The 21289-nt window shown below is 33.1% G+C and overlaps 6 protein-coding genes across 8 annotated transcripts; 3 read left to right on the top strand and 3 right to left on the bottom strand.

Moving 5' to 3' along the window:
- Positions 1-1877: 1877 nt before the first annotated feature.
- Positions 1878-3543, bottom strand: LOC17886036. Of its 2 annotated transcripts, none has more exons than XR_002833977.1 (4): positions 3263-3543; positions 2810-2880; positions 2643-2715; positions 1878-2329 (listed from the first exon to the last, which is right to left on the bottom strand). XR_002833977.1 is itself a non-coding variant. In XM_006291925.2 (4 exons), exons 1-4 carry the CDS (start codon positions 3099-3101, stop codon positions 2111-2113), a joined length of 468 nt encoding a protein of 155 aa, XP_006291987.1. In that variant the 5' UTR covers positions 3102-3252; the 3' UTR covers positions 1878-2110. The 2 variants fall into 2 exon arrangements, 1 of the variants encoding a protein (XP_006291987.1); XM_006291925.2 differs by lacking the exon at positions 3263-3543 and adding an exon at positions 2997-3252.
- Positions 3544-4472: 929 nt separating this feature from the next.
- On the top strand, positions 4473-5079 carry LOC17885866 (protein PHLOEM PROTEIN 2-LIKE A5). The gene is given in 3 exon segments (XM_006290391.2): positions 4473-4626; positions 4629-4690; positions 4771-5079. Coding segments are annotated over 3 exon segments (525 nt in total).
- Positions 5080-6325: 1246 nt separating this feature from the next.
- Positions 6326-7144, top strand: LOC17886276 (protein PHLOEM PROTEIN 2-LIKE A5). The gene is made up of 3 exons (XM_006292693.1): positions 6326-6531; positions 6601-6846; positions 7003-7144. Exons 1-3 carry the CDS (start codon positions 6326-6328, stop codon positions 7142-7144), a joined length of 594 nt encoding a protein of 197 aa, XP_006292755.1.
- Positions 7145-12755: 5611 nt separating this feature from the next.
- On the bottom strand, positions 12756-14140 carry LOC17887097 (transmembrane emp24 domain-containing protein p24delta8). Its single transcript, XM_006292486.2, has 4 exons — positions 13878-14140; positions 13578-13787; positions 13260-13336; positions 12756-13144 (listed from the first exon to the last, which is right to left on the bottom strand). Exons 1-4 carry the CDS (start codon positions 14082-14084, stop codon positions 13000-13002), a joined length of 639 nt encoding a protein of 212 aa, XP_006292548.1. The 5' UTR covers positions 14085-14140; the 3' UTR covers positions 12756-12999.
- Positions 14141-14711: 571 nt separating this feature from the next.
- On the top strand, positions 14712-17167 carry LOC17885441 (O-fucosyltransferase 18). Its single transcript, XM_006290976.2, is given in 9 exon segments — positions 14712-14961; positions 14964-15183; positions 15269-15336; positions 15412-15500; positions 15594-15756; positions 15853-16142; positions 16225-16429; positions 16509-16666; positions 16740-17167. Coding segments are annotated over 9 exon segments (1455 nt in total). The 5' UTR covers positions 14712-14922; the 3' UTR covers positions 16963-17167.
- On the bottom strand, positions 17127-19496 carry LOC17886929 (DNA-binding protein SMUBP-2). 2 transcript variants are annotated; one of them, XM_023782613.1, is made up of 2 exons: positions 19381-19496; positions 17127-19171 (listed from the first exon to the last, which is right to left on the bottom strand). In XM_023782613.1, the coding sequence occupies exon 2, from the start codon at positions 19151-19153 to the stop codon at positions 17222-17224; it is 1932 nt and encodes a 643-aa protein (XP_023638381.1). In that variant the 5' UTR covers positions 19154-19171; positions 19381-19496; the 3' UTR covers positions 17127-17221. The 2 variants fall into 2 exon arrangements, with proteins under 2 accessions (XP_023638381.1, XP_023638382.1); XM_023782614.1 differs by having other exon boundaries at positions 19385-19483.
- Positions 19497-21289: the final 1793 nt, after the last annotated feature.

Here is a 21289-nt window from a genome sequence, read left to right as displayed (position 1 = left end):
AAAATAAAATAATATAAAATATATTGATTATATATGAGATATTTCCGTTTTTCCTTTTAAAAATCAATAATCCAATTTTTTTTTTGAAATCATTCAGAAATACAGAATTAATTCAATCACCCTAATAACTAGCACTTAACATAACCAATCGACAAGTAGAAAAATATTTAATTCGATTATTATTTTTCCTAACCATAATGCAATTTCAAATCTACAAACTATCCAAAAATAAAAAATAAAAGTTTAATTACATCGTAATAGTTTGATCGTTATAAATTCAAGATTTCATATATTTTGGTACCTCATTAACTACTAAATTAAAACTAAATAATAAGTGGATATATCAAATTTAAATAATCGTTATGTCTTATTAGCAATTTCTAAATAATAAATGGATTATATTTTTATGATTTAATTTCTATGTCTTTCTACGTCTTTTAAATAACATAAAAATTTTTACAGCCAAAGCATATACAGCCAAATTCTCTGCATCCAAAATTTTAAAGTTAAAGTCTTTACAGTTACAAGTAACAGTCGTTACCAATCGACCTCTTAATTTTATTAATTTGGAAGATTTTGTAAACTTTCTAATCACCACCGCGATCCACATACAAAAAATAAAAATAGTAACTGGCCGAATGCATACAGACCGGTTCTGTCCAATTAAAATAAATACAATGGATCCGATTTTGGCCTGCTGCACTTAGAAGAAAATAGAGTCGTTGCATTTTGGGTATAAATCCTTTGTAATTTTTTTAGGAAACGTATATATAAGAAGAAAATGTATAATACTAGAATAAAATAAAAAAACAAAGTTTCAACTTTAAAAACTAAATCCTAAACATTAACTTTACTACTACAAACTATACCATAAATTTAAAATAATTTACCTAACTAAACCAAAAAAAGTTTAAAATTTTTGAAAATCATTTTCTTTTTTGTGATATTTTTGGGAATTTTTTTTTTTTATAATTATTTTAGAATATGAAACTAATAATATTTGAGAAAAAAAAATACAATTTGAAAACATGGTATTTCGAAAAAGTTTCTAAAATTTGTATAGTTCTTAATATGTGTACATGACATTGTTCGGCTGTTAATAGAAGCATGAATAAAGTCTTTTAAAAAAAAATTGTTGTGCATCTTTGAGTGTAAGGCCATGTCCATTGGTAAACAATTAAGGATATTTTTAAATAAATATGAATAAAAAAAAGAACAAAATAATGACATGTGACAAATAATAAAGATCGATGTCTTTGAGACACCTTACATGTCACTATGGTATTGGTCAATAAGTATAATTTTCATTTTCATTTTTTTTTCTTTTTTGCCAGGATTTTCTCTCTCCAATTCTAGTATTAAATTTAATAATAAAATATGATTAACGACACTACTTAGAGCATCATTATGGGCATAACCCTTAAGACCAACATTATTGGTAGTATTTAAGGGGTATCTTAGGAGAAGATACCTTTCACAAACTATGTTGCACAAAATACTTTGTGAAGGATATCTTCTCGTAAGATACCCCTTAAATACTACCAATAATCTTGCCCTTAAGATGTAGCTTAGTGTTTTTTTAGTATATTAATAATGTAATAGTGTATGTTAAGAATCACAAAAAAATATGTAATTATTGGTTGAACTTGTAGGTTCTTAAATTTCTAATAATAAAATAATGTAAAACATATTAATAATATTTGTAATTAATTTAATAATTAAAAAAATGAAAATAATTAGTTGGTTTTAAGTATTATTTATTTTAAATATAATGTATGAAGATAAGAAATTATATAAAATCAAAACTAGATTGAATTTCATTTCATGTCCTAAATCAAAAATTTGGTAAGAAGCACAAAACCGTGTCCTCTATGTAATTGCATCATCAATCAATATATAGCTGCATTACAAGTGAATCAATCTAAATCAAATATCTCACTAATTACAAAACACTACTAGTAATTGTCTTTTCTTATTCCACCAAGAAGAAACATACGAAGAATATTCATTTCTTGTGTGTGTGTGTGTGTTTGGCTTCCTTGTCAATCCATTTTGTTTACTCTTCTTTCTCTTCTCTCTTTTTTCAATCCTTTGATGATATAGTCCGCCATTATAATCTCCCACGGAAGCTCCTACGAGAACACCTTGCTTCCACCACACAAAACCAGACTTTTCCTCTCAGAAGATATCGGAATACCAAACCCCATTTGCTCTGTGCTTTACAGCTTGTCTCTCTGTATGTCAAAGCATACTTCAACATGTTCCTCATGATTAGGACAAGGGGCAAACACTCCCTACACTTGTCTGGCGCAGAAGACGGCTTGTGGGACTGGACAGAAAAATACAAGTTTTTATAAGCAAGAAGGTAATCAAAGATACAGAAACACCATCAGCTTTATCCTACATTCCTCCTCTTGTATAAAAAGCAAAGAAACGATGATCTAGTTATTTGAGTTATTCGACTGATAGATTCCATAAGCAAAATTCTTGACATCAGAAGTATAACATAAGAGCTCGAAATTGTTATAGAAGATACAGTAAGTCAGTAACAATAGAAGAGACTCGTAGCAAAAACTTGAGATTTTCATTGGTTCGTCAATTTGGGAATTTTTTAGACAAGACTTTATTCTCTTATATCTTACCGATGAATTAAGAAGCTCTGGTTGGTTTATTAATCTCTCGTTCACCTCCAAGAGAGAGCCTTTAACGCAGCACCTAGTGAACAAAAACGCAGAACAAAAACAACTTAATCTTTCTCGGATTTGAGAAGTTACGACAAGGGAAAGTGAAACCAGAGAAAGCTTTGCACCTCACAATGTATGAATCTTTTGCAGTGGAAACTTTGCACAATGCGGTATTTGATTCAGAGCGCAACGCATTCTGCACAATAAGAGCATGTGGAAAAACACTAGGTAAAGCCATCTACACTCAATCAAAGAAAGTGAAGAGACAATTTCGAACTGCAGCTTCAAACAAGAAGCAAAGAGAAAGCCAACCTTTTTACGCTTACCGGAGACTTTCAAGACGCTACGATCAGACTTACCGACATTGAAATCGACGTTAGTGAAAATAACAAATATAAACATCAAAACACATAACATCTTTGCTCAGACTGATCAAATTACCCTAATTTAACACATATCAAAAACTCCTAATTACCCCCAAATCATATAATCCTAATTTCGATCTAACTAACCCATAATTTAACAAGAATTCCTAGGGTTATCAGATCAAGTTACCCTAGTTTTGGTTATAATCGTACCTTCAAATAATCGATTGGAGAATCCTTCACAATTTACTCCCAATTTTCGCTCCAAAACTCTTCACTTTTTCTCGCCCAAGCTAACTCAACGATCTCTGTTCACCGAAAAGATGATGATAACTCCGGCCAAGACTCGATTCGACGAAGAACATGATGATAACGCCGGCTACATACGGAATCGACGAAGAAGATGATGAGAAGAGAGATCAGGATAATCGCAGAGAGAAGAGAGAAAGAGAGAGTTTATTTCTCGAACGTGAAAGAGAATAAGACAAATAACTTTTTTTTTTTACTCAACAGTTACCAACCAATAACTCTTTGCCACGTATGCTTATGAACCGATTGTTAAACTCATTCAAAAACATCTTGAGATAACACCGAATGCTTTTTAACATTTCACTATTTTAATATTTTGGGCTTTCTTTATTCACATAAGATCCTTGGAGATATGCCCATAATGATGCCCTTATAATTAAGTCTTGACTTCAATAAAATAATTGTAAAGAAAGAGACAAAGGTCAAAACTTAGGTTTTGATTCGTTGCTGTTTTATAAAATTTCCAGAACCATATTTTGGTCCAAATCAAATTTTATAAATCTATATTTTTTTTTATTCACATATAATTTTTTTTTTAATTAATTCTTTGGCGGTACCAAACCATTTTTCCTAAAACACATATTTTTCAGCATTCCAAAAAGTTAATTTTTACAACCAAAATACTACAACAAGTCAGAGTCAAAAATTGTCCAGCTCTAAATATAAATAACAAAAAAATTTACAGCCGTAAGAAATCAAGCCCTTCAAGTGTTTTTCTTTTTTTTTTTGTAAACTGCTCTTCGGGCGTATGAGAAGTCATAATCGCACGTGTGAGGAACGAAAGTCCATAATCATCATTTATTTCATATAATTAACGGTATATTAATAATAAATCCACCGGGGTTCATGACTTCATGTGCCTGACATTAGCGAACCTCCTGATGGCAATGTGCATGACACGATAAAGTATCGTCTCCCTCTTCCCTCTTATATATAAAAATGCATATGTTGAACACGAATCTACCGACGTATTTATAGTCCTTGACATAACCTACACCTCACACACAAACGAAAAGTTTAAAGTCCTTTACTCCTTTCATAAAACTTCTCATTTCCCTTTTACTAGCACTGCAACACTTTCTCCAATTCAAATTTTCATACATAACTGGTAACGATGACAATTATCTCTTTAAGTCAAGCCCATAAAGTGTTCTTGAATTACCGGGGAGAGCAATTGCGCTATAGCTTCGTAAGCCACCTCATTGATGCCTTTGAAAGAACCAAGATCAACTTCTTCGTTGACAACTACGAGCAAAGAGGCAACGACCATAAAATCTCTTTGTAAGGATTGAAGAATCGAGGATCGCGTTGGCCATCTTCTCTACAAGGTTTGTTGTATTCTTTCACTCTCTTGACTATGAAATATCAGAGTAACCAGGAGATTCAAGAATCGTAATCACACTCGTCTTAAGTATATGTATGCGGAGTCGAGCTGGTGTATGGATGAGTTAGTGAAAATAAAGAAACTTGCAGATAAAGAAAAACTCCAAGTCATTCCAATCTTCTATATGGTGAAGGCAAGAGAAGTCAGAAATCAGACAGGTGAGTTTGGTGACAACTTCTGGATTATCGCGAAGTATTCTACTGGAGATCAGATCAAGAAATGGAAAGAAGCTCTCGAATGTATCGCTGACAAGATGGGTTTGTCATTGAGAGCCAAAAGGTGCTTTCCACTCACACTCATGACTCTTGTTCTACTTTGCTCAACACTTTCTCTTTAAGTCAAGGTGAAGAAGATTGTTGTGTCAAAAATTTTGAGGAAAAGAAATTGCATTTGCCCATATTAATTTCCCGTCTTTAAAAAGAGCAAAACCAAAAAGTTGTGAATTAGTTAATGTTCATTCTGGATAATGAATCTCAAGCAACTCCTTCCATGGTATTAATTAATTAAGCAACGCACTTATGTCATTTCATTGAGCTCATAGATTTTGTTTTCATATGTTGAAGCACTATAGTCTATAATTACTCCCAAAAGCTCTTGTATTGGACATAATAAAATGGAGATTGTGTTTCAAGAAAATTGAAGATAATTATAACATTTTTGGTAAGGATTTTGATACCAAAGTTTGTAGTCCGGTTCAAAATAAGTAATTATATGACACATAAGTGTGTGATATCAACAGTAAACACTCAAATACAAGATGCCGCATGATCCCTTGGCTACCAAATTTTTATTAGGCTAATTATCATCCCTAATGAGACAGGAAACCAACCTAACGTGTTGTGTACATATCCTCTCTTAGTCTCATAAAAATAATATTTTCTAAAAACGTAGCCTGCGTTAAACAGCAATAAAAAGAATAATAATTCAGTTTACCACATCTAATTTTCATGTTTTTGAGTTAAGTTTTGATATCACAATTTTTCAGAAAAGACAACTAAAAATTGTAAATCAGACATAATTCAACAACATTTTTACAGTTGTGTGAAAACAGTTTTGTGTTACCGTGTTTTATCACACAACTGTAAAAGAATATATGTATTTGTGTTACCATTAACATAAGTTTTTTTTTGTTGGGAAAGAGAATAAAACTTGTGATTTGCTGGACCTTTTGGTAGATAATTCTTAATTAAGTGTAAGAAGACAACAACTTCTTTGAAAGAAAGAAAAAAAGAAAAGAGAAGAAGAGAACAATATAAAACACTTAAAGTATACAAATCTTGCCGCGCGCCAACTAATCTACTTTAAACCTAGGATAGCCAATAAACTGATAGAAACAAAACTTTTGTCCAAGAAAGAAACAATACTGTTCAGCTATTCTCTTATCTGTCTGAACAAGGAACAAAAGATGCGAGTTACAGTTGTGTGAAAACAGTTTGAACATGTCCAGTGTGAAAAAAAACAGAATTGGCAAAAAAAAAAAAAAAAAGTTAGCAACCCCACTTAAAATATTTTATATATGGTTTATAAAAGCATGTTAGAAGGAAGACACGTGGTACTGAATAACCTTAGAACCCTAATTAACGATGTCAGTCTTCTCTCCCAATCAAGTGTTTTTGAATTATAGGGGAGAGGAACTGCGTTCAAGCTTCGTGAGCCACCTGATTGATGCATTTGAAAGGAATGAGGTAAACTTCTTCGTAGACAAACACGAGCTGAGAGGCAAAGACCTCAAAAATCTCTTTGTGAGGATTCAAGAGTCGAGGATCGCACTGGCCATCTTCTCCACGAGGTTCATAGGTTTTTTCACGCTCTATAAACCATAAGATTCAAAAAAATTCATCGTGCATTATCGTGTTAGGTATGCGGAGTCTCCGTGGTGTATGGATGAGTTGGTGACGATGAAGAAACTTGCGGATCAAGGAAAGCTCATAGTAATTCCAATCTTTTACAACGTAGAGCCAGAAGACGTAAAAAAACAGACAGGTGAGTTTGGTGACAGATTCTGGACTCTCGCTAAGTGTTCTACTGGCGATCAGATCAAGAAACGGAAAGAAGCTCTCGACTGTATCTCTGACAAAATGGGTTTGTCATTGGGAGAAAAAAGGTACATACACCTTAGCTTCTTCAAGTTCTTCTCCTTCTTTTTTATACCCTCGATCGAGTTAAAGCTATGGTTATATATGATGGATCTTTGATGGTAATGTATATAACTTTCTTCTTCTTCTTCTGGTTTTTTATTTTTGTTTTATGTTTTTGACAGCTCTGAAGCCGATTTTGTTAAGAAAATTGTTAAGGAGATTCAGAAAGTTACAGAAGCAATTGGAAAGGAAGAAGAAAAACATTTTAGAAAAGAAAAAGAGAAAGCTTGGGGATTGCCATTGCCAATACGATCGCGAATTTGAGAGGAGCAAAACCAAAAAGTGACATAGTATTTATTGAGAGATGGAGAGATTAATAAGAGATATCTCTAGACGGTCAAGATAATTAATTATCCAAAAATATGAAAAATCATGAAGATTTAGAAGCTATGGCTTAGGAAATGTATTTTCATCTCTAGATATATTATTTACATTAGTCTTTATTTTAATTTAGAAATTAAGTTTATTCTTATCTTTATATATATCAGTACATCATTCTCATGAGATTCTAACTACAATTCTTCCTAAATAATTTTGTATTCTTATTACCATCTATTTATCAATATATGTTCCATAATATATATTTTGGATATATACTTTTTTCCTAGATATGTGTATTTTTCAAGTATATTTTTATTTATTTATTGGCTCGATTGGTTAAGGGGTGCTACTGTATAAGGTTGTAAACTTGTAACGGTGAGATTTTTGGTTGTAGATTCATTTCGTAGCTCTACAATTTTGGTAGTGAAATTTCTAAAACAAAACCATCATTGGCAACACTAACAATTGTGTATATAGATTAATATTTGATTGTTCATGCATGTATTTGACAAAAAGAAAGTACGTATATATATACGTGGACAAAAATAGAAACATAAAATTTGGTAAAAACAATGAATAGCATCTACACGTGTGTAATTGTATGTGTGAAGGTACCGAAAGAAGAAATAACATACGTATAACCCTTTACGAATGATTCCTTTGCTCGTATCTTCTTCCTTTTGCTTAGCTTTTCAACATTAAATCAAGAAAACAATTAAAAGAAACAAAAAGAACATAAAAAGGTGAAAAATAAAGTAAAAAGAAAGATAGAAACGTATTTATTTTTCTCATTCCTATATATATTGTTAGCTAGCTTCTAAAGCTCATTGAACAAAACTGTAGGAATTATGTGCTCTACAGCAGATTCAAATTCTTTTTAAAAAAAAATTGGGCTGTAGTGTAGACTACTTAGAAATTGTTATTAGAGCATACATGCATTGGTAGATTATTCTTGCTGTAGAACAAAATAACTTCATTTTCTTGTTCCATCACCGACCTAACTGTACTGTATATTATAAACAAATATGGCACTAATGATTTTCGATAAGAGTTGTAACCCACACATCTTCATTTAGCCTACAAAAAAATAAAAATGATCAGATTTGTATAGAGATGTTAAAATAGGCCAAAAAGTTGCGGACTGGTCTTAGACCAATTCCAGACTATCACTATCCCTACATATGCATTCATACAAGTTTATTTTTACAATTTGTATTTAGAAAAATGAAGATGGATCTTGTTTGTACCTTCTTAGCATTAAAAACTATCAGAGTCGAATGAACTGAGAAGACTATTTTTCTTTGTAATTTTCAAGTTAAACACAGTCCAACTTCCGACATTGGGGTCTTAAGATTATTTCCATCCATTCCCTACATATATTTTTTCCCTTTTAATGTATTATGTATTATTAGCTTGGTCAGATTAATATTAGCTTTCCTTTATTTTTTTGCTAATAACATCATTTTTGCCTCCTTTTTACTCTTTTTTTGTTGTTGTTGAATATGTTGATCATCATGAACTAAGTTTAGGAATTGGGAAAAGATGATATAGTAACCGTGACTTTGCTTATGCTTCTTATTGTATATTTATTTTCAATTAAGTTTATGTGTATTAGTAATTCTTTTTCACTTTCTTGTTCTCTTCTTGTAATACAACATCATGTATTATGATACGGTGTGAAGAGGTTTACCACGTAAGAGAGCCAATCCAAAACCGTATTGATTAATTTACATGGGAGAATGAAAAATCTTGTGTTTTTGCTTCTTTGGCAAGAGAGCCAGTACATTTACCTCTTTCTTTATATCTCCGTGCTCACAAAATCTCTTCACAATATAGCCAAAAACAAAACAAAAAATATACTGTATGTAGTCGAAAAATTTGACTATGTCAAACTAACGAGTGAATTGACTGTACAAAAAGAGTGATAAGCCTATCCCATGACATTATTCTTGTAGACTTTGAACTATTTTAGACTTTTAACCATTTAAAATAAATAATAATTGTTGACTAAATAAAAAGTTTGAAAGATTATTTCACATGTATAATATGCTGTTTTATATTATAAAACTATTTTTACAATTTTTTAATATTTTTCAGTTCTTTATCAATAGTATTTGTCCAGAATTAAGGCTATTAGGTTTCTCAAAATTCAGAACCATTCATCGTACATATGACTGGAGTTGTCACTCGTAGAGAAATTGTATGTCACAAAACATTGTCTCTATTTAGGACACAAAATAACTTAATAAGAATTGCTTCAATGATACCCAAAATTATTGAATCGTGATGTCACTACTAGACACTTTATTTTTGTAGATGACGGCTTCGTATGACGTTGCCAACACACTTTGTTTCTGCCTTTTTGATGTAATTTTCCCGACAGTCATTCATAATGTTTCCCTACTTTTAATTCTTTTTAAAAGTGATTATTCGATAGCACCACTAGGGAATTTTGGACACATCGATAAATCCGTTTGTAGATTTGATTCTTTTTTTTTTGATAAAACATTTATCCATTCACACTACAAGAAAATATATCATCACATGTTTTTAGATTTAAGGTATATAGTTCTAAAATAACTGATACGTGTTACTATAGTTTTTTTTTCTTTCTACATATATATATTTTTGATATATGTTACCATGCCACGTGACATTCTCGTCAACAAAAGTCATTTGTAGTTGTTTCAAAGTCATAGAGAAGTAATAAAATAACTTTGTCGACGAACAGATCATAACCACACACACACACACACACACAAAAAAAAAATCACATGTTTACCAAAAAAAAAAAACCACAAAACTAAAATTTTTAGGATATTACTTCAAAATCGTACGTTAGGTTTCATGATGTTTCGATATATATTTGAGACGGTCTTTTAATTTATTTTCTTTTAAAGGAAAATATAATTATTTAGTTTTTGTTAAAGTAAAGCCATATAGAATCTAACTATGCAATTATATTCAGTTACTTTTACATTTATTCCATAATAATTTACATTTATTAGAAGAAGTTAGTGACCGATTCGAGTTCTTTTTTTAGACGTTCTTTTTTGTTCCTGTGTGTGCGGAGTTTGTTGATTATTATAAAGCAGGAGAAAACAAAAAACAACTAAAGTACTATGTAGCTTTTTTGGTAGGGTTTCGTAAGTGCGTAATTTTTTTTCTTTCAAAACCTGGCTTGAAAAGATCCACCAGATTTCTTGATCTTATTACGCTTTTTGTTTTACGGACGTAAGGATTTTGTTTTGAATGTATCTTAATCTTGAACATATATATCATACGGTTTTATGATGCCAATGATTTGTTTTTCAAATGTTTCGTTAACCAAAAAAAAAAAAAAAATTCTTTCGTTTGGATGATTATTTCATTTGGAAATTTTAATTTTAGAAGAAATCAAAATTTTCATCACTGATATGTTAACCTCTTTTTATTATATTTTTGATAGAATTATATGAAGAAATCAAAGTCTTATCATTTTCTCCCAATTTTCTTAAAGTTTCTCCCAAATAATAATAATAATCGAAATCCAAAATTATTTTGAAATTGAAGGCAAAGTCGCTAGGACATTTTATTTTTGTGTTTACAATTATTTATTAATTAAAAGAAACTAAAGGGATGACATGAAAATTATAAAAAAGAACAACCTCAAACTACATTAATGTTTTTTATGGCATATAAAGCTGTAGCCTGTAGGAATGATTTGGTAGTCCAGAAGATTAAACTGTACATTTAAAATTAGGAATGATCACCGTTCAAAGAAATCTAATAAGTCTCAGAACCTTTTTCCATTTTTTTTGAACTTTTTGTTAGCCAAAGAAAATTGAGATCGGCTCAAAAATTTAAAATCATATCTCGTTTTATACACGTATGAATGTTTAAAATCATATCTCGTTTCATCGAATCATTATATCCTTGAATAAAAATGGCCGTATAGAACGATGTTTTTAAGGATTCTTCAAACACTAGTAACGTGTTTATCTTTAATTAACCTTTAAAGTAGTTTTTCTATTATTACCTCTCTTTTTTTTTTATTTTTTTAACACGAAGCAGCCTTTGCTTTTGAACTGGAAACAAGGTACAACCCCTACTGTCAATCAAGTTTTTCAACTTCATGTTTCTTTCCTTATTCAGTGTTTACCAATTATAGGAAAAGAAAATTCATTGTTTTTGCCAAAAGTCACATTTCATTTGGTGAAATTGGATTTGATGAAACTCTGGATTTTTACTATTTTTGAGGGTTTAATATGTGTTTAGTTGAAGATTGTTTTTCTTCAAAATCCCTTCACGAAAAGATATTTCGCTGGTTAGGAAAAATCAAAATTCAATAAAAAGTGATTAATTAGTTCTTACTATGTCAGATGAGATTATGGTTAACGCGTTGTCTTTTAAAAAAGGAATTTATGAGCATCTTTTTTTGGGTCTAATAACCAAAAAAAAAAAATGATTGTGAAGGCTTTTACAAAAGGTTGATGAAGATAACAAAAAAAAAGTAATGAAGGCTTTCAGAGCCGTGTTAGGGTTTTTATATGTGCGGAAAGAAATGATTGATATTCGAATTACCTATAGTAAACATATTATAAAACTGTAGTTTAAATTTTTTAAGGTTTTATCATAAACCAAAACAAATATGCAAAAGTTATTTAAAATAAAATGTAAATTTATAGATACGAGGACGGAGTAGAGTACTATAGTCTACATAAGAAAATAAAATTTCAGGTGAACGCAAAAGAAAAAAAGAAACATAAACAATTGGCTATATACACAGTCGTACAAATAACAAATTATACGAATTACAGATTTTATTTTTAGTAATTTTTTTTTGACATACCAAACTTTTTGTATTTGTCAACAAAAATAATAAAAATATATATATATTTTTTTGTCATCAGAGGGCCTAAGATTGACTCAAACGAGCCAAGTCGAAAGGCAATGGTTTACAAACTTAACAAGATGCGGCATGGAACGCACTTGGCGTGCCAAATAGTCCGCTTTTACATTTAGAGATCTAGGAATGAGAGATAAGGAAAAGTTAGAGAATTCTTCTCTGTCTGTGATTATGTCTCTGTCTGTGATTATGTCATCCAAATAGACAGCGAAAGCCGGCCAATCTTGTGGTGAAGACACCATCTTCACCAAATCAGAGCAGTCGGTTAAGAACATCACGTCACGGAAGTTATGTCTAATCATACAGCGCATAGCCCACACCAGGGCCTCAACTTCAGCATGTAGGAGAGAGAGGCTTCGATATCGGTTAGAGGCTCCCATTGTTGATGTCGATTCCAGAGCAGACTGGCAAAACCAGCCTAGTCCTGCATACAAATCAGAATCCTTCCAAGATCCATCTATAAAACACCGGACTCCAAATGAAATAATAAAAATATATATATATATATTTTTTTGCTTACAAAATAAAATATATTTTTTTCAAAAAAAACTGCACAAAACCTCCATGTAATGTAAGTACTAAAGTGCGTAATTTGATACAACCCACCAGACCATTTGAATTGTTAAAAGGTGACTCTGACATTGGGCTTAGCAAATGCATATAATAAGTTCGTAAATTCTTTCGATGAATATGAAGCTGCTAAACATGTATCATATGTCGTCACAGACCCAAACAACAATCCTTAGAAATGAAATATATCGTACAAATACATCAAGCTAATTAAAATGAAATACACACAATTACTCAAAGGCCTATTTATAGCTCTCTAAATGGTCTTTTAGTCTTACCACAGAACAATCATCAGACACATGAGCAAATGGGTATGTGTGTGTGTGTGTATGTCTACTACTTAGATGAGTTTCTTCTTCTCAAAGAAAGTTTTCAAGTGCCAAAATTGTAGACCAGCCACCGATAAACAAACCCCAAACGACACGAAACTCAACCACGCCATCTTCGAGTTTGTGGATCTATTTAGTTCTTGCATTTCTTCTTCCCTGGTACCACCAAACCAAAACACAATAACAAGTATTAAGCTAAACCATCTCTTTCTTCAGACCCAACAAAAAACAATGGTAAAAAAAAAACATGTTTCTTCATTGTTTAATTTACCTTTCACGAAGATAATACATCTCCTCATGGATGGAATTAACCGTGTCCAGTAAGGTCTTAACCTCATTCTCCATCATCTACATTAACAGCATCAATGATCAAACACCAACTAGGTACAGCAAAACAATACTTAAACCTTAACTACAAGCTCTCTACACCAATCTCCTTTCATTTTCACATTCAAAACCAGACAAGCCCAAAACCATATGTAAAACTAATTGGATCTTGAACATAAAAAATGGCATACATGTTCAAAGTTCATCAACCTAATCACACACCAAAATAATATTTGAAACCAATACTATAAAGACCACTTACTAGAACTTGACTATGCTTAGCCACATTGGTCCATTCCTTAGAGTGAAGACCACTCTTCCAATCAAAATCAATGGTTAACGTCGTCTCAGGCGTATGATGAACGGCTGTGATGCACGTTATGTAACTCCCACTCTCATAAGCAGTAAACGAGAACTGACCAGCCTCTACATTATCGGCTTGGTGCAACTTCGTCCCTTTTGGTGGCAACACCTACAATATATATTAATCACAATATAAAAAAATAAAAAACTTCGATGTAAATATATATGCGATTGAGATTGAGGTGAAATCTATATAGACCTTGACGTCGATCTTGTGGGAAGCAGGAAGAGGATGACCTTCGTTAGGGTTTACGATGAAGTATTTGCCAACGGACATGGACTTTTCGTGAATATCCTCTCCGATGCACTTCGTGTGCGCAGACTTTATCTCGTAACGCATCGATAGTGCCATGGGAGATAATAACGCGATGATCAAAAGCAAAACCGAGCTTCGACGAAGATCCATGGCGGCACCAGAGAGAGAAGAGAGAGAGGAAAAAATCTTGGTAGTAGTCAATGTTTTGTTTTGCCGTTTCGGGTAAGTGCAGAGGGAGAGACAAAGAGAGTCAAAGGATGTTCTTTGCCTACGTGTGATTGTTTTATTGGTTAAGACACGTGAACAAAGGATGTTGTTTCATGGGCATTTAATGGGCTTTTGGTATGGACTAACTTATAATGGGCTTAATTTTGTAATGAACTTTTACTTAACCGCAGATATTGGGTTTAATACTAATTAATTTAGCTGATACAACTTTAGTATTTAAATTAAGTGAACATTTTCCATATGTCAGATGACGATTATTCCTGAAAATAATGAAATGATTAGCTTTTCTATGAAATAAATGGTAACTTATAAAATTAATAGAATGTAATTAACTAATTATGTACTAATAATCTGAAACTCACCAAGCTGTTGTGTTTAGTTCACACTCGATTGATTAATATTACATTATTCAAAATTTTAAAAGGTGCAGATATGATAATGAGCCCAGAGATAGTAGTGGAAGATTAAGACGAGATCAATCTGTTCGGATCTTCAAATTTTCTTTTCTCATAAACAAATTCTTGATTTTTAAAAAATACCCTCAATAATTTGAACCATCTTCTTCCCAAAAGTTGGTGTTTTTCTCGTGAGAAAATTTTCAATTTTCTCACGGGAAAAGAAACACAAACATAAAAAAACAAAACTTTTGTACGGTCGTATCTGTATTTTTTGTCCGCATCCCTTTTCCCACCGTTTCCCTCCTGGTGACCCTTTTGGGATCTCTCAGAAATTTTAGGTCTTCTCCGATAATGAAACGGCGATGAGTGTCGTCGTCGGAGACAGAGTAAGAAGATGGAAATTAGATCGGAGAGTACTCTGACGCGGAGTGACTATAATAAGCCTCCGTGTCCAGCAATTCCCAAAGCTCGGTTTCAAGTTTGGTTTTTTAGAGTGTGTTCTTGCATTTTGGTCTGGACTTGCTTGATTCAGCTCTTTTGGCATTCCCAAATCTTCACTGGTTTAACCAATCAGATTTCTAGGTTCTCTCTCCCTGTTGAGCCAGTTCGATTACCTCTTCCAAGTTCGTGTTCTTCAATCCATTTGTGTGATTTGGGTTTGTTTTGCTGCTTGAGAGATTAAGTACAGTTTGAATTTTTCTTTTATAGGGAATTATACAAGTAATGGAATTTTACTAGTGTCCTGTAATGGTGGTTTGAATCAGATGCGTGCAGCGGTTCGTGTAACTCTCTCTCTCTCATTGCTCTCTTAGGGTTTTCAAAATCTTGATGCTTGTTTTGTTTCTTGTCAGATTTGTGATATGGTGACTGTTGCTAGGCTATTGAATTTGACTCTTGTTGTTCCTGAGCTTGATAAAAAATCTTTCTGGGCTGATCCAAGGTACATGTTTGTTTTGCGATTTCAAGAAGTCTCATATTGTCAATGTTGTAATGCTAAACAGTTTTGAGCTAAAAGTATTCTCTTTTTTTGCAGTGACTTTGAAGACATTTTTGATATAAAGCATTTCATTGATTCATTAAGAGATGAAGTTAGGATCATAAGGAGACTTCCAAAACGTTATAGCAAGAAGTATGGACATAAAATATTCGAAATGCAGCCTGTGAGCTGGTCCAACGACAAATATTACTTGGAACAGGTTTGTTTGCAAGTTCCTTGGATGTTTTATTTTACCATAAGAGGAATCTGAAATGCTTATGATCTGCGTCTTGATTGTTCTGATTTTTTGTTTCAGGTACTGCCGCGATTCAGTAAACGTAAAGTTATACATTTTGTTAGGAGTGATACGCGATTGGCGAACAATGGTCTTTCTCTTGATCTTCAAATGCTGAGATGCCAAGTTAATTTTCAAGGACTGAAATTCACTCCCCGAATTGAGGCTTTGGGATCAAAGTTAGTTCGGATTCTTCAACGAAGAGGGTCTTTTGTGGCTTTGCATCTTAGATATGAGATGGATATGTTGGCTTTCTCTGGTTGCACTCATGGCTGCACCGAGGAAGAAGCTGAAGAACTCAAAAAGATGAGGTAAGACTATCATTAGCTTGATGCCCTCGGTCTGCATATCTTTTTATAAAATCTTGATTTCTGGTTCTCTTTTGTGCTGTAGGTATGCATATCCATGGTGGAGAGAGAAAGAGATAGTCTCAGAAGAAAGGAGAGTGCAAGGGCTGTGTCCATTGACACCCGAGGAGGTGGTTTTGGTCCTTAAAGCATTGGGGTTTCGAAAGGATACACAAATATACATTGCAGCTGGTGAGATTTATGGTGGTGCAAAGAGATTAGCTCGTCTAAAGGAATCATTTCCACGAATTGTAAGTTCTAGCACTCTCAATATTATACACTATCGAAATGATCAAATTTTGGTGATGATGGTGACATGTTGATTTTCAGGTAAAGAAGGAAATGTTATTAGATCCAACAGAATTGCAACAGTTTCAGAACCATTCGTCTCAAATGGCAGCTTTAGATTTCATAGTATCGGTAGCTAGCGACACTTTTATTCCTACCTACTATGGGAATATGGCCAAAGTTGTTGAAGGTCATCGAAGGTAATTCTATAATCTAATATCCAATTCAAGCTAATTCTCAGCACGATTAATGAAACGAACATTCTTTTGGCAGATATCTCGGGTTTAAGAGAACAATCCTTCTAGACCGGAAGAGACTTGTGGAGCTTTTGGACTTGTATAACAACAAAACGCTCCCTTGGGATCAGTTTGCAGTAGCTGTCAAGGAAGCTCACCAAGGACAAAGGATGGGTGAACCAACACATAGGAAAGTTATCTCTGATAGACCAAAGGAAGAAGATTATTTCTACGCCAATCCTCAAGAATGTATTCAGTGAAAACTGAAAATGATATAGATCACTAACCACTAGAGCAGGATATGATTAGTTCTCACCTCTTAGTTTTCCTTTTCTTTCTTTTTTTTAAGTCCTGTTTCGGTTTTTGTAAAGTGAGAGATGCAATTAAACAGAAGGTTGCGTCATCTTTGTACCAAGAATTGGTATGATATTCAAATCTGGAGTTAAATTATAACTTTGTTTTCAAGATGATGATTTTGCTTTGCTAGCTAAACAAACCAAAATACATATCTATCAATTACTAGTTTGTGTACTCAGAGGCACTGAGATACTCGCCATGCTCCTCAAAGTATTCTATCATGCGTTTGAGAAACGCATCACTGCTCACTGTCTCTGTGTCGCAGATGACACAACACTGTCTTCTAGAACGAGTAACGGCCACATTCATTCGCCTTTGGTCCTTTAAAAATCCAACCTCTTTCTTCGAGTTTGATCGAACCATGGAAATGATGATAGCTTCTTTCTCTCGACCTTGGAAACCATCCACCGTTGAAATCTCCATGTCCTTTAGCTTCTCCTCTTTGGCCCTAAGAATCCTAAGCACCATAACTTGAGCAGCGTAAGGCGTAATAATTCCAATATCCGAAGGATGAACTCCACTCTCTATTAGTCTCTTGGCATGTGCCATTGCAACCTCTGCTTCACCTTCATTATAGGTGCTCTCTTCCTCATCTTTCTTCTCTTCCATGTCACACCCAGCTGTATCCACTATTAGTAGAGTCGCCTCTGTTGAAGAAGATTTTGCTACATTCTCCAGGTCAAAAAGCATGTGTGAGGCAACACTTGAATGCGCAGTAATCTTATTATCATAAAGCTCTTCCGATGACCAATTCATGATTAGCTCATGCATACGATACTGGACAGTAAGCATGGACTTGATCTCATCTCCATAAAGATCTGCCAGCCGTTCAAAGAGTGTTATCCCTAATCCTTTCCTTTCAGCTTCAGCGCTTTGAATTGTCGGCGGGAGTTGGAGATGGTCTCCTGCAAGTATACACCTTGAACCCTTTAGCAGAGCTATCCAGCAGGCTACCTCAAGAGCCTGTGCTCCTTCATCGATGATCACCAAGTCAAAAGTTTTATTGTCAAGCTTTCTTGTTAATGCACCAGTCAAAGTTGTGAGAATGACATCAGCATTCTTGATCACATCAGATACAGCTAATTGCTGTCTTTTACGCTCTTCCTTACCCAGAGTTCGAAGCTCTTTCTGGATTTCTCTCCTTGTGTTTTTATCTTTCGCTTTCAACAACTTCCCGTTAAGTGCCTTCATTTCCTTTCTGATGTCATTCGCAAGACCGCTGTTATCTCCCTTTAAAACCAGAGCATCTAGAGCACTATCCAGCACTTGAGGTAAAAGCCGTGCAGGATGTCCCACCCTCACCAGCTTAACTTTATGAGGAACAAGTCTCTCAACAATGTTATCGACTGCAATATTCGAAGCTGCACAAGCAAGAATCTTTGAACCACGTTTGACTTCTTGTAAGATTATTTCCACCACTGTCGTTGTCTTACCAGTACCAGGAGGACCATGCAGTAAAAACACATCCTTTGAAGATAAAGCCTTTGTAATCGCATCTTTCTGCGATTGATCAAGGTTCTTGTTAAAAGGCGTAAAGGACTTAACATCCTTCTTAGACACTGTTGGTTGTCTCTCACCAAACAAGACAGGCACTAAATCAGAAGCAGGTCCTCTTAACACACCTTTGCTAAGCTGAATCAAAGTATCTTTCATTCTGCGATACGTCACCTCATTCGCAAGTTTCTCCAATCGAAGAGAAGTGTTCAACCCTTCTTCAGGAACCTCCTCAAAGACAACAGTAATCGAAGAATCCTTTAACCGATAAACCACTCCTTGCGCAAGAGGAGAAGAGCCAAGATCAGATTTGTTCAGTTTCAACACAACAACATCATGGTTACCAAACTTGTGAGCAGGAAGCACATCTCCTTTGTTTGATTGGAACTCAATAAGAGATTTACCCATGAGACCTGTTTGAACATCAACACATTTCAAATTGAGAATCGTTGTGCCTTTCTTCTGAGCAGTCTCAATGTTTCTCGAAGCACCAGTAGTTAAAGACATCGAAATCTCAGCTTCTTTCTCCATATCTATAAGTGGAGCCATTGTTGACACAAAAGCTTCAAGAGACATCGCAGATCCTTGCTTCTTCGACATTTGCAAGCGTTAAATTCTCTGAAATTAAAAAACAAAAACAAAATTGCCATTGTAATGAGTTTAGTAAACATTTGAGAGATACTATACAAAACCTAATCAACCTACAAGAATCATCCAGAAACTAAATTACGAAACCGATTAAATAAAATTCAGAGAATCACAAACGAAACCAAATTAACAAGAATCTATATAGCCGGAGCGAAAAAATGAGGCCGTAAGGGTATTACCTACAAAGAAGCGTGATTCTTTCTTCACCGTTGTGTTCTTCTCTGCGTGATTAAACCCTCGAGATCACCGAGGAGGAAGACGAAGTGAGACTGGTTGTTGAAATTGGAAGATTTGGGAGCGTTAAACTAGAAAATGGTAAAGAGCACGCATCTCTCTCTTCGAAACAACAACACTCAAGCCCTACTTTATACTGGGCTTAGATTTTATAACGTAAGTGGGCTATAGCGTTTCGTTTTAGGTCCATTATTTTATATTTAGGTTTTCGACTTATCACTTATGGTGTCATTTTTTTTTTTTAAAGAGTGTCATTTTAATTGAAGCAAAATAATATACTTGTCACTTATTAGCCCTGGGCACGAAGCGAATATTGGGAAAATTTGTGATTTGTGATTTACTTCACCTTAACCGAATAGTTGATTTTGCTATTTGCTTCGATTCGTAAATTTTCGAGTATTCGGAACTTCGGATATTCGAATATTTTTCGTAATATTTGCGAATTACTTGTTTTGCTTCACTTCGACCCATCTAATTTTTCTTTAAAACTAAAAACATATATTACATAAATATAAAGTGCAAAATATGAGATATTAGAGATTCTTGTTTGACATGTTTTCAAAATAAAACGAAAATGTAATTACCTTCCATAGAAATCTCACATTTTATTTTTAATATTAATTTTTCTAATAAAATTTTATTTGTTTAAAAACAACATTTAGCATAAAAACCCAAAGTACCAAAATATAATAATTTAGAAAGAACAAAAAAATATATTTTCTCTCTTCTACTCATAAAGGAAAGTACCTTTTCCTCTGTTACTATAAATATATTTGTACGGACATCATTTCGTTGCACGACTATTTTATTTGAGCTTGACCTTGACTCGTCCACAGACCACAATAATTTTGATTGTTGTATTATTATATTTGTGACGACTTTGTTACAATGGTAATGGTAAACTGCATACGTATGTAGATGTATATTGATAGATTCACAAATCAAATATATATTACAGTATTTTGACTATTTTTTTCGTTATTTTTGGAAACTTATTTTCTATCGTTATCGACACATAGCATTGATCAATGACTTGGTAAACCGTATATGTAATTCAAATTGTGACAGTTTAACAATAATGAGCTTAAATTAGTATTAAAATGGTTATTAAGAAAACTAATGTAAAAAATGGTGAAAGACGAGTAACTTTAATAATCTAAACGTCTAAAATATGTAAGTCTATATTTTAAAAAATAGAATAAAAATTAATATCAATGGTGTAAGAACAAATAGTAATTAGTACTTATGTGGGAAATATCCCAATTTGTCGAATCAAGGGAAAACTTTAACATTGTCAATGGAACACAATGGCGACTGGTATATATACCTGAATGGTAGTGTTTGATTTGTGTAATCATTTACCCCGATTTAACTATGTCATAAGAAAATTTATAACATTTTCAATTTTATAATATAAGTTTGGTAGAACTTCATTATTTATGTTTGTCAAGCAACTGGATTGAAACCTTGAATAATTATATCATGGATCATTTAATTCCACATGGCCGATAAATTTTCTCTACTCGTAATCTGTATTTGACTATTGCATCACTCGAGCGACAATCTACAAGTGGCTCAATGTCTTGTGAAATAATGTTTTTTACTAGTATATATATTTTTTTTAAATGACACTTGTAATATACTAGTGTCTTTTATGTAACAATAAGATAAATTTATTTTGGCTCCACAAATATTTTCGACTCGGTCGTGTTTTCCAACTAACAATATTTTTTTAAAAAAACTTTGTATACAATTGGTCATTAGTCATAACACTTGCTTTCTTGTTCTGTATATATATAAAACAAGAAAGCAAGAAGAAGAAGAAAGATATCAAAACAAGAAGTAATTAAGATC

The sequence above is a fragment of the Capsella rubella genome, unplaced genomic scaffold (genome assembly GCF_000375325.1).
Source record: "Capsella rubella cultivar Monte Gargano unplaced genomic scaffold, Caprub1_0 scaffold_5, whole genome shotgun sequence".
Taxonomy (NCBI): Eukaryota; Viridiplantae; Streptophyta; class Magnoliopsida; order Brassicales; family Brassicaceae; genus Capsella; species Capsella rubella.
Note: the sequence above shows the minus strand (reverse complement) of the source record. Positions and strands in the feature narration are given on the sequence as shown.

Excerpts from the sequence above, each read along its gene's own strand:
- LOC17886036 (XM_006291925.2), bottom strand. The coding sequence starts at position 3,101 with ATGTTATGTGTTTTGATGTTTATATTTGTTATTTTCACTAACGTCGAT. Across the intron at positions 2,716-2,809 it reads AAAGATTCATACATTGTGAG|GTGCTGCGTTAAAGGCTCTC; the intron begins GTGCAAAGCTTT and ends TTTGTTCACTAG. Across the intron at positions 2,330-2,642 it reads CAGAGCTTCTTAATTCATCG|TCCCACAAGCCGTCTTCTGC; the intron begins GTAAGATATAAG and ends TTTTCTGTCCAG.
- LOC17886276 (XM_006292693.1), top strand. The coding sequence starts at position 6,326 with ATGTCAGTCTTCTCTCCCAATCAAGTGTTTTTGAATTATAGGGGAGAG. Across the intron at positions 6,532-6,600 it reads CTGGCCATCTTCTCCACGAG|GTATGCGGAGTCTCCGTGGT; the intron begins GTTCATAGGTTT and ends TTATCGTGTTAG. Across the intron at positions 6,847-7,002 it reads TTGTCATTGGGAGAAAAAAG|CTCTGAAGCCGATTTTGTTA; the intron begins GTACATACACCT and ends TGTTTTTGACAG.
- LOC17887097 (XM_006292486.2), bottom strand. The coding sequence starts at position 14,084 with ATGGATCTTCGTCGAAGCTCGGTTTTGCTTTTGATCATCGCGTTATTA. Across the intron at positions 13,337-13,577 it reads CTAAGCATAGTCAAGTTCTA|ATGATGGAGAATGAGGTTAA; the intron begins GTAAGTGGTCTT and ends CTGTTAATGTAG. Across the intron at positions 13,145-13,259 it reads ATGTATTATCTTCGTGAAAG|GGAAGAAGAAATGCAAGAAC; the intron begins GTAAATTAAACA and ends TGGTGGTACCAG.
- LOC17886929 (XM_023782613.1), bottom strand. The coding sequence starts at position 19,153 with ATGTCGAAGAAGCAAGGATCTGCGATGTCTCTTGAAGCTTTTGTGTCA.